General features: G+C 33.3%; 2 protein-coding genes and 1 pseudogene across 3 annotated transcripts; all 3 read left to right on the top strand.

Moving 5' to 3' along the window:
* The first annotated feature begins 891 nt into the window (after positions 1–891).
* LOC145064559 (uncharacterized) lies at positions 892–1,879 on the top strand. Its single transcript, XM_079011985.1, has 2 exons — positions 892–1,245; positions 1,334–1,879. The coding sequence occupies exons 1-2, from the start codon at positions 1,135–1,137 to the stop codon at positions 1,877–1,879; spliced, it is 657 nt and encodes a 218-aa protein (XP_078868111.1). The 5' UTR covers positions 892–1,134.
* LOC145064558 (uncharacterized) lies at positions 1,764–4,921 on the top strand (annotated as a pseudogene). The gene is made up of 3 exons (XR_013688061.1): positions 1,764–2,574; positions 2,652–2,883; positions 4,431–4,921. The product of XR_013688061.1 is annotated as an uncharacterized LOC145064558 (transcript).
* Positions 4,922–9,363: 4,442 nt separating this feature from the next.
* Positions 9,364–11,462, top strand: LOC145062243 (exopolygalacturonase-like). Its single transcript, XM_079009874.1, has 4 exons — positions 9,364–9,938; positions 10,071–10,373; positions 10,460–10,969; positions 11,052–11,462. The coding sequence occupies exons 1-4, from the start codon at positions 9,804–9,806 to the stop codon at positions 11,313–11,315; spliced, it is 1,212 nt and encodes a 403-aa protein (XP_078866000.1). The 5' UTR covers positions 9,364–9,803; the 3' UTR covers positions 11,316–11,462.
* The last annotated feature ends 761 nt before the right edge of the window (positions 11,463–12,223 follow it).

Raw genomic sequence — 12,223 nt, 5'->3', positions numbered from 1 at the left:
TAACTATGCAAAAGAAATAATAGATGATACATGTTGAATTAGAGGGTGTTTGGCCTGGCTTTTAAAATGACTATTGACTTTATCTTTTAGAAAAAGTCCAAAAAGATGTTTGGTAAAATGAAAATAACTTTTATAATCAACTTTTGCAACAGAGTAAAATGAGTCTTTTTGAAAAGTTACAAAATTGTGACTTTTTCTAACTTTTCAAGAGGTAAAACCATTAATTACCTTTATACCCCACCTACCCTAATCAATTCACAATATCCCTCATTACTCTCTCGTTCTCTCCGCTCACCCACTTTCTTCTCTCTCGCATCTTGCTCGATCGATCGTTCCTGCAACACCGACGATCTTGCTGCAACGCCGACGATCTTCTTGCTACACCGGCGTATTCTATCTCCATCTCCGATCAGGTAAGTTTTCTTTTCTTTTCCAGTCGATTCCAGATGTTACAACATCTTTACAATCGATTTTACAATATCTTGCTGTCGATTTCCAATTTTCAGTAGCAAGGACATGTAGTTTTTCGATTTTCCTTGAACTGTTCTTCTCTCTCGCATCTGCTGTGATTTGTTCCTCCTATTTCTGAAATTGATATTCTGTGATATCCTATGATTAACATACCTTTGTGAAATTGATGAAATATGGATGAAATGTTGATTAATAATTAGTGAACTTGATGAAATATGGATTAATAATTAGTGAAATTCATGAAATATGAAGCTGATAGAAATTTTTTGTTTTGGGATTGTGTTAACAGGTAACCAATTTCTGTGATATTATGTTTTTCTATTTTGATTAGAATTTTGATAAATGAATGAAATCATTTAGTAAGGTTAATGAAATTGGTTTGTTGTTTAAATGTTGATACTACATGTAATTCACAGATAATGGATGAAAACAACGCTATAATTGTTGATTGTGAAACATCTTTGAAAATGAAAAAACCAAAATTTGAGTGGGATAATCGTACCTTCATGGTGTTTGTTGATTCATGCTTGATTGAAAAAAAAAGGGGGGCGTAATGCCACCGGCTCCTTTGATAAAGTTGGGTGGGAAAATATACAAAAACGAATTAAGGAGAAAACAGGTTACATCCTTGAAAAAAAACAACTAACAAACAAATGGGAGAACATGAAAAAAGAGTGGAAGCTTTATGACCGCTTAATGAGGCTTGAAACCGGACTCGGTGGGACGAGAAGCCTACTAGATGCGTCGCCTGAGTGGTGGGAGGAGAAAATAAAGGTATGATTACTATTCTTTTTAATGATTTTAAGTTATGATTGCATATAGATTGAACATATTTGATTTATAATATCTTTTTGTCTTGCAGGAGAATAAAGATTATGCCAAATTTAGGAACACATATTTGAGCATATTTGATGAGAAATATGCTACTTTGTTTCGGGATTCTGTTGCCGTTGGAGATCAGACTATGACTCCGTTACAATTTCAAAACAATAGCAATCCAAACAAAGAAAATATGGAGGGCAAAGGAGATAGTGATGAAATCAATTTAGATGATGATGAGCCTCTTTTTCGTAGTCTCCATGAAAGTAGTTCAAGTAAAAGGAAGAGGTCTAAGTCTGTTTCCAAAAACCGTCCAACCAAGAGTAAAAATTCAATTTATGAAGTAAAAGTTGATGCTTTATTGGATGCCATATCATCAAAAAGCACACAAACTTATCCACAAAATAATCCTTCCCCAACAATAGCAGATAGCATGGCCATTGTCATCAAGTTTCCCAAGTGTCGTGAAGTGTCCAACAAATTTTCACAAGCATTGTTTGTCTTCACCAAAAAACAAAATCGTGAAGCTTTTATGTTTCCAACGACCGACGAAGCCAAGATGGAGTTTCTTAAGTTACTTATGAAATAATGATTTAGCAATATGTGTTATGCTTTGACATTTATGTTTTATGTTTTGACATTATGTGTTGTCCTTTGACATTATGTATTTGACATTTTATATTATGTGGTATTGTTTGTCATTATGTATTTGACATTTTATATTATGTGTTAATGGTTGACATCTTTTTATTTGTATTATGTAGGATGGATAGTGATGATTCTAATTCATTCGATGATAATGAACAATGTTGGGTGGAAGAGGATAGAGAATTTGAAATGTTATGTGGATTAGCTTTGAAAGGGATAATGATCGCTCGTAACTTACGTACGCCATGTCACACTTCAGACCGCACAGGGCACATGTTTATTACTGAAGTACTAAATGGCCATCCTAGACGTTGTTATGAGATGTTTAGACTCAACGTACCGGTTTTTAGACAGTTATGCATAGATCTTACTACAAATTACGGGCTACAACAAACACGAAATGTATCTATTGAGGAGTCTGCAGGAATATTCTTGATGACTTTGGCTCATGGGTGTAGCAATAGATTTGTGCAAGAATTTTTTAATCATTCGGGGGAAACGATTCACAGGCATTTCCATAAAGTTTTCGAATCCGTACTAAAACTGAGTGCCGACATCATCAAGCCAGACACAAACTATAATGATGATGTTCCCGAATATATATTAAATAAGCCTCGGTATTATCCAATGTTCAAGGTATTATCCAGTGTTTATTATCTTGGTAGTCAAACTTTAACAAATAATTTATTTATGATATATTTTTGAATTTGAAGGATTGCATTGGTGTTATAGATGGGACACACGTCAGGGCATCGGTTCCACAAAAAGATGAAGTGAAGTACATTGGTCGAAAGGGATATGCAACACAAAATATAATGGCTGTTTGTGATTTTAACATGTGCTTTACATTTGTTTGGGCCGGTTGGGAGGGGACTGCACATGATACAAGAATTTTCAATGAAGCCTTACAGAGACCAGATCTTAATTTTTCCTATCCAACGGGTGGTTAGTATTTTTTTTGACTAAATTGCACAAATGGTCCCTATGGTTTGCTTAAAATTGCCACTTTGGTCTAAAAAAGTTTGGACTAGCACCACGGGTCCAAAGTTTTCACTTTGTTGCTTGTTTGGTCCAATCTGTTCTGAATTTTTTCAAAATGACGGATTTGCCCCTGTTAATTTTATTTTCTCTTTTTTATTAATTGTATTTCTGATTTTCAGATTTAAAAAAAAATAAAAAAAATAAAAATGAAATCTCTCTCTCTCTCTCTCTCTCTCTCTCCAGATCTATAATCCATTCCAAATCGAAAAGGTATTTCTCAGATATGAAAGTCGATGTGCCCTAGAACGATATTACGATCAATCCACCCAACCCATAGATTCCCGATCTTCGTTCTTCTTCCCTCAAATGTAATCGATTTTAGGGTTAAGTTTGCTTGAATTTGAAGAGTCGAAAACATAGTCAATGGACAGAGTAAGTGTTCGACACCGATCCAGCCAAATCAGTTATCCCTGTAGTATCTCTGTCCGATCTACCATCTGCCCACCGATCGGCTTCGCCCCTTTTCCTCTTACCGGCAGATCAACTCAGATCGACTTCTACCTCTACACACAAACCTTGGATTGCAGAGTAGAAAGCTTCTTTCTCTGTTCGAAGTGAGTCATGAAGATCAGTTTGAAGTTCAAATTGGAGATATCGATACTCAAATCTTCAAGAAGCTTCATCAGGTTACCATTATGCCCCTCACCGTGAATATGTTGAACTATTGTTTTATTTATTTGAACCATAATTTTGCACCATTGTTTGATTTATGAACCCTTTATTTGTATGTATATCTGGATTTGTGTGTACTATTGTGGCTCGGTGGTAATTAAGAGCTTATTTGGGTGATCTTTACTTTTTATGGAAGCAAATGATTGAAAAGAGAAAATTGTTTCAGTATATTACAGGATGTGACCATCGGAGGATTTGGTTCTAAGTGTCGAAGAAGGTATTCTGATTCCAAGGCCTGAAACCGAGTTGATAATCGATCCGGTGGAAGATGTGATCAAGCAGAGTCAAGAATTGAACGAAGGTTTGTGGGAGGATTTAGGTACTGGTTATTGGAATCCGGAGGATTTCATGGAATAGGATTAAGAGAGAATGTGGGTTTGTGTGTTTAACAGAGAGAGAGAGAGAGAGAGAGAGAGAGAGATTTATTTTTTTATTTTGTTATAAAAAATTATAAAAATAAAATAGAAAATTTAAATTTTCTTTTTTATTTTTTCTTTTAATCAAAAAAAAGTATTTAAATAATAATAAAACTGAAAAAGGAAAAAAAAATTAAGGGAAAAATAGTCATTATGAAAAAGTTAATAGAAAATTGAACCAAATTCGCAACAAAATGAACAGTTTGGACCTCTGGTGCTAGTCCAAACCTTTTTGGACCAAAGTAGCAATTTTCAGCTAACCACATGGACCATTTGTGCAGTTTTGTCTATTTTTTTTGAAACACAAGTTTATGTTTTTACTACTTGTTTGAAAAGAATAATAAATGTTTGTTTTATTTACAGATAAATATTACGTTGTTGATGCCGGATATCCAAATACGAGAGGGTATCTTGCTCTATACAAATGCACAAATATTCGTTATCATTTACCAGATTTTCGACGTGGACACACGGCTGCTATTCGTGAACCTTGTGGACCGAAAGAGAAATTTAACTATCTCCACTCATCATTGTGAAATATCATTGAACGAACTTTTGGAGTGTGGAAAGCTAGGTGAGCGTTGTTAAGAGACATGCATGTTAATTACAAGTACAAGAACCAAGTGAAAATTGTGATAGCATCGATGGCGATCCATAACTACATTAGAAAGGTTGGTAGGTTTGATGAAGTGTTTACTAGGGCACAACAAGAATCCTACAATCCCTTACGAGGTGATACTGGTAGTGATGTTTACGAAGAAGGTCTAAGTACACGTCGCACGCGCGATGATGATTTATATATGGCAGCGATACGGGATATTATTGCACAAGATATAATCACATTGCGAAGATGAATGTAATGTTATCTATGATATTTTTTTATGAATTATCAACAATTTGTGTGAACGTAATTTTAATATTGTCATGGTCTAATCCAAAAAAATTAGAAATATTTTAATTTGTATGAACGTAATTTATATTTTATATTTGTATGAACGTAATTTTAATATTGTCATGGTCTAATACAAAAGGTCCTCTTATGAATTATTTACAATTTGTATGAACTTAGTAATTTTATATTGTCATTCTCTAATACAAAAAATTACAAATATTTAAAAAAAAATTATATTTTATATTTTCTAATAAAATGTTTACAAAATTATAATATGTGTTTAAAAAAAATATTAAGTATAAAATAATATACGTAAAGTAGTAAATCAATGTAAATATGTAAACATGTCATTTTTAGTCATTTTACATGTAAAAGTTAAACCAAACACTTTAACTTTTGACTTTTTACCTTCAAAAGTTAATTCAAATACTTTTTAAAAAACAACTTTTGTAAAAAGTTCTTTTGCAAAAAGTCATTTTACAAAAAGGACTTTTGTCCCACAAAAACTAAGTCAAACACCCCCTTAGACTCAACTGATGAACAATGTCCATATTCTTTTTGGGCTCAACAATCAAATACAAACCAATAGTTGATATGAATCATGAATAGTGAAAAAAATTAATTGTCACGGAATCGGCTTCGAAATCAAGATGAACAGTAAATGAATTTGGACATTAGGCTTAATCATTTGATTACATGAATAGTAACAAACTCAATGTTTGGGCTTAATATGATGAATAGTAACATATAGAAATTTTCATTGGGCTTGATCTTAAAAAAATTATTGGATCATCAATGAGGTTGAAACGGATTAGGTCCAACAAAACAAATCGATGAAAAATGAAAAACGTAAAGTATGAATCGAAAACATGGACGTTTTGGAATCCATTTGAGAATTTGAGATTTTTTTTAACGAATCGAGTTTCATTTGCAATGAACGAATCAAATTTAGAAGATCTTGGTTGTTTTGTTGGAACGAGAAAATCTCCAATTTGAACATTGTACCACCCATTATGAGTGATGTACAACTTGTTCTTCGTGTTCTTCAACGATCCAATACCATCTTCAAAAGAACCATCAACACTTTTAGGTTTTGACTTCAAATTCAATACAACATTTGGGGATTGTTGCTTTGGAACCCAAATTTGTTTTACAACAACACTTGATGATTTTGGTGAATAAACCCGCTTGTTTTTGCCGTTAATCTTCTTTTTCTTTTTCTTTCTCATCTTTTTGCATCTTGAAGACTTAATTTCATGAACAAACCCACTTTCCACAACTTCAACTTTTTGAGTTTGAATAAAATATTTTGGAGTTTGATACTTGTGATTTTCTTGGATCACCGGCTTCCAATAAGTAATCATTCCTTCAAACGAATCACAAGAACACAAAATATCATCAGTTTGAACTCCAATCGAGCAAAAAAAAATCATCTTTATGAGAATCAACTTGATTTTTTTTATCATGAACTTCAAGAACATTAATAACATCACATAGAACTCCATTGTCTTGAACGTCAACAAACTTAAGAGCACGACCGTCATTTGAGTTTTCAATTAGAGAAATATATTTCTTATTAAACAAATCTCTTTCTTCTCCTTCCTTTTGATTTCTACTAAGGATTAACATGGACAAGGCAATTTTCATCAACCATTCAATCCTATAAAGTGATTGAAATATAGAGCTTCCGTGATCATCCTTCAAACTTCCATAAGAAACCTCACTACTCCATGAAATCAAATCGTATAACAATAACCCATGAAATTGATCTTCATTGACTTTGTATTTGATATCTTAAAAGATCACAATCCAAGAATCATACAACAAATCCACCATGATCATAAAACCTTGAAAATTTCTAGAGAGAGAAAGGGATTTTGAATAGGTTTTCTAGAGAGAGAAAGTAAAAATCACTAGAATTATAGTGAAGAAAAATGAATTATGAATAGAATTAAAGATGAATTTGATTTCTAGAATCCAAAAACTCTCTAAAACACGAAGATCAAAGATCAAAAAACAAATCGCCAAATCAAGATTGCCACCATGGATCAATTCTTGAGCAAATCATGAACATCCGCTCTGATACCAATTGTAGTGGGGTTGATTATGACGATATGTGCGGAATAAGAAAAGATTTAGTTATTCATCATACAAACTCAAGAACACATCAAGTAAATAAATCTTTTTAACCTCATATTAGATCTAGAAAGAATATACAAAGTGGGTCTTGTACAAATTCTTTATCCAGTCTAACACTCCAAATGGTTCCTTACATGAATGAGTGTCACTCAATTCCTATTTATAGAAAGACAATACATTACACAAAACAAGAGGGAAAGCCTAACACTCCACATCTAAGCCTGACTTTGCATCTTAACACAAGTACATTCATATTTCTTCACACTTCACTTCCTTCCCTTGTTTTGTTCATGTTGTTGTTTGTTCTTCTTCTGTATACTTGCACCTTGTGTACCAAGTTAATATTCTTAAAGAATCAAGTTAGTTGATTCTTTCATACTTGTGCTGTGATGATTAAAATATTACTCGATGTTCATTAACCAATCTAAATAGAATTGTTGGGGTACATCAAGTGAGAAAAAGTTAGGCTTGGCCACTAGCAGAGCTACAAGGTAGCCAGGGGTAGCATAGAGCTACATGGTAGTTAGGGGTAACACATACTACACCTGAAAAAAAATCCGTAGTAAGACCATCCGTTATACCTACATCTAACCACTATAGTGGTGGGTGTCACATCATCACCACACTCCCTATCGCTAACCATGTAATACCTACGACTAAACATACCACTTCACCTTATTTTTTTAATTAAATTTAATTTAAAAATACATTAAAAACATCTAATTTTTTAAATACTAATTATAAAAATAAGTGATTTAATAATAATAATAATAATAATAATAATAATAATAATAATAATAATCATAATAATAATAATAAATCAAATTACTTAATTAATTAGAAAATATAAATCCAAGGTTTAATTTGTTATTTTAGAAACTATATATGTTAAATGATTTCTTGTCAGGGGTGCTTTTTGTCAATAAACTGTATCTCAGAGATCAGAGTTACCAAGATTTGAAAACTGTATCTTCTTCCCCAGCAAAAAAAAAATACAGCTCGCATGAACTCTTTTTATCAGTTTCCGTTCTTCAAGCGAGCAATACAACCCCATCAATCGTTTTGATTTATGATGCCCACCACTGAAGACCACGAACGGAAGACCATGATGGTTCGGGCTAGTGTGCACGAACCATGGTCATGGCCCGCTAGACCAGGTGACCTACCGTGGTCCTATACCGGTTGGTCTAATATCAATATCTTGAAAGCAAATAATTTTTAATTTATTGTGCTGATGTGCTATCCGACGTAGCTATGCTTAAGAAACAAATAATGGTTTATTATTTAGCTATGATGATGGCCAACTTTACCTTATGCATATGTGCTCCTTTTTTTTGGTGAATTAGTGATTATTAGTGAATTTGTGCTTTCACTTTGGTGTTTTTTCATTTTTTTTTGTTATCCTACTAATTGGTATGAGTTTTATACTTTCTGCGCTCCTTTACTTTATCAACATAATGTATTTTACATGGCATACGTCCAGAGCCGGTCCAAACGTATATGGGGTCCGGGACGAAAAGAATAAAAGGGCCCTCAAAGACAAATATAATAAAAATTAAAAAAAAAATATCATTTATTCTTTGGTATAGACACGTTCAATTAGTAAAAAAACAAGCCAAATTGTTTAGCTTTTGAGCTAATTTGAATTTGAACCAATTTTACGCCCTAAAAATCATTTAGGTAATAACTTTTTTTATATATATACACTACATAGCCCATAAATTTTGGGCCCCCTAAAGACGTGGGCCCTGGGCGGTCGCCCGGGTTGCCCACCGTCTGGACCGGCGCTGCATACGTCACCCAAGCGCCCTATACAAGATCAAAACACAATATATCACACAGTAATTAGATAAATACCATAAAATTCAAAGGCTACATATGAATTTAATAATACAGATTTACCTTACAACATCCAAAAGTAGAGTTTTTCTGATTTTATCTGAGTTTAAGAAGTTATCTTGAGGTATTATGTGGAAAAAAAATTATGCTACATTTTTTCTAGGTACGCCAGTGCGGCTTGGCGAGGTACCATGATGTTGTGAAAAATGTTTGATTTCTGGATTCCATCGTCCCCACATGTAAGCTTCCATTAAAATGGAAAAAAGAGATAACAACATATCAAATTGCTTAACTCTTCTCCTTAAAGGAAATTCGAGAAATGGTAGAGCCATTCACTATAATTATTGAAGAACGACCAGAAAAAAAGAAAGCCATTTATCCGTGCCCCTCCGTTTGATTTAAAAGCCCCTATATATGTCCCATATATAATCGAGCCAAGAAAATCCTAACAGACGAATTAAAAGTTTTCACAATATCCACTTTCAAAAATGAGTGTGTTTTGTGTTTTTGGTGTAAATAAAAACCGTTAACAATAGGAAGCTAGGTTATCGACAATACATCTTCCATTAATATTTCTGCTATATATGAATATTTTTAAACTCATATTTCCCTAATCACGTTGTGTGTTATTTTATGATCTTACCATTTCAAGAGTCACGTGAGAGATCAAGGCTACAATCAAAAAACTTTTCCTACTAATTTAATGTCTGGTAAATAATGAGAGAATAGTTCCGTAAAGAAACTTGTTAACTTTACTTCGGTATTTCATATCTGGAAAAAAAAAACCTCCATTATCATCTCCTACTTTGTAATTAAAAACACAAGACTAAATCTTACAAATAAGTATTAAAAGAACTTCAACTGAAATGGGCAACCATTTCTGGACTCGAAGAGCAGTATGTTTCTTGTTTATTATGCCATTGATTGCCGGGATTAATGCTGTTGTTGTCAATGTAAAAACCAAAGGTGCCAAGGCCGATGGAAAAACCGATGATGGACAGGTAATATCATGCGTTCGTATATTTGTATGTGTTTCTTATTATTGTTTTCCAGGTTTTCTGTATTGGTTTATAAGCATATTGATGTTGATGTTATATATTATTGGTGTATATTTGTTTGTGAGTTGAAATTAGGTGATATTGAATGCTTGGAAAGAAGCATGTAGTGGAGGATCACCACCAAGCTCGGTGTTGATTCCACCAGGGACATATTTGGCATTTCCGATTCTAATGGGTGGTCCATGCAAGGGTCCGATCGAGATCAAGGCAACTGGAGCCACCCTAAAGGCCCCACCTGAGCTAAAAATATTTAAAACTGTTAATACTTGGATCACTTTCTTGAATATTGATAGGTTGACCATAAATGGTGGAACTTTTGATGGCCAAGGCCACGACTCATGGAGGAATAAAGAATGTCCCCGTTGCCAAAGACCAGTCGTAAGTGTTTTATTTAACTTTAACCTTCTAGATTTCGGTGTTAATTAATTAATAAGCATGCGAACCTTTCACCTTTCCCTTCGCAGAATATCGGATTCTCTAGTGTCAGGAACTCATTGATAAAAAACATAACATCTGTCAGTAGCAAATACTTCCACCTTGCGATAGGGGATTCGCGTAACATCAGAATAGAAAACATAACCATTCATGCACCTGAAAACAGTAGGAACACAGATGGAATTCACATTGGAAGGATAAATGACGTCAATATCACGAATTCAATCATAAAGACTGGTGATGATTGCATATCTTTTGGAGACGGAAGCAAGAACATCCGTGTGGAGAACGTGACATGCGGACCAGGACATGGTATCAGTGTAGGAAGCTTAGGCAAATACCCAAATGAAAGACCTGTACAAGGAATCTGGATCAAAAACTGCACTCTCACTGGCACACAGAATGGAGTGAGGATCAAGAGTTGGCCTGATTCTACCTCAACAACTGTTAGTGACATTCATTTCGAAGATATTGTGATGGATAGAGTGGGAAATCCGATAATAATCGATCAAGAATATTGCCCTGGTCATACTTGCAAGGTGTAAAACATATATTAACACCATGCACATTAGTATTATTCGTCTAAAGATTTGAATTTAATATTCTTTAAACAACTACTAGAAAGGAGGTCCATCGTCAAGAGTGAAGATATCGAATGTGAGCTTTAGGAAGATCAGGGGGACATCTACAACGAAGGTGGCATTGAAGCTTGCTTGTAGCGCAGGGTTACCATGCGAAAACATCGAGCTGGCTGATATCAACTTGACATATCAAGGACCTGGAGGAGGACCTGCCACATCTAAGTGTGATAATGTCAAGCCCAACGTCGTTGGACAGGTCGTCCCTGCGGCGTGTTCAGGTGGATCAGTTCATCCACGAATATGATCTCGAACATCAATTAGTCATGGATATAATATTTTTTAAGTGGTGAACGAATTCTCCATCATAGAAACAAATTCCACCATGCCATGTAATAGTCAACTCATCAACATTTATTGACATGTACTTTTAAATTTCTATAATATACTTACTTCGGTTAAATATACTTTTTTTTAGGTCCAAAAAAATCTTTGGAAAAACGGTTTGATTTGTAAAAAAAAAAAGTTTTTCTTGCTAAGATATGTCCCACAATGGCCAAAACTATATGGGCTATATGAAACTTTGGCCAATTGTGCCCTAAAAAAAGAAGCTTTTCATTTTTTTTTTCTTTTTTTTTTCTCTTTCTACTTCATCGATCATCATCTACTTCTTTATTTTTTTTTTCTTTTTCGAAATCGTATGTGCTGAAAAATACTCTCAAATTATGTGGATTTCTTGCTTGAAAAGAAAATGAGGACTCTTTTGTGAAATATATAATATGATTTTTATTTTGAAGTTGGACCAAAGACTAGTTGGGTTGTGTATCATTTGTAGATGAATGGTGATAAGTTCTCTTTGTAAATTTTTAACAAGAAATCGAAATCTTTATGTTTTATTTTAGTTGTAGAATTTTTTTTATCAATAATCTTGATTTGCATAAAATATAAGATAAAATATAAGATACATGTTGAATTTTTTTTATTGTTGTTTAATTTGATTTTATAAGACTTTGTATACTTTTATAATTATTCAACAACTTTTGTATACTTTTATAATTATTCAACAACTTTATTAATAATAATATATAATAATAGGATAATATGATTATTTTTCATTATTCAGAGTCAGACAGATGTATAATAAAACAACATGATTTCATTTTTAATCAGAAAACTTTTCCAAACAACAACTATCAAACGAAATTTAATTACAAA

Source organism: Lactuca serriola, chromosome 7 (assembly GCF_051521515.1).
Source record: "Lactuca serriola cultivar US96UC23 chromosome 7, Lser_US96UC23_V15, whole genome shotgun sequence".
Taxonomy (NCBI): domain Eukaryota; kingdom Viridiplantae; phylum Streptophyta; class Magnoliopsida; order Asterales; family Asteraceae; genus Lactuca; species Lactuca serriola.
The sequence above is the reverse complement of the archived record's forward strand: the minus strand, read 5'-3'. Positions and strand labels throughout refer to the sequence as shown.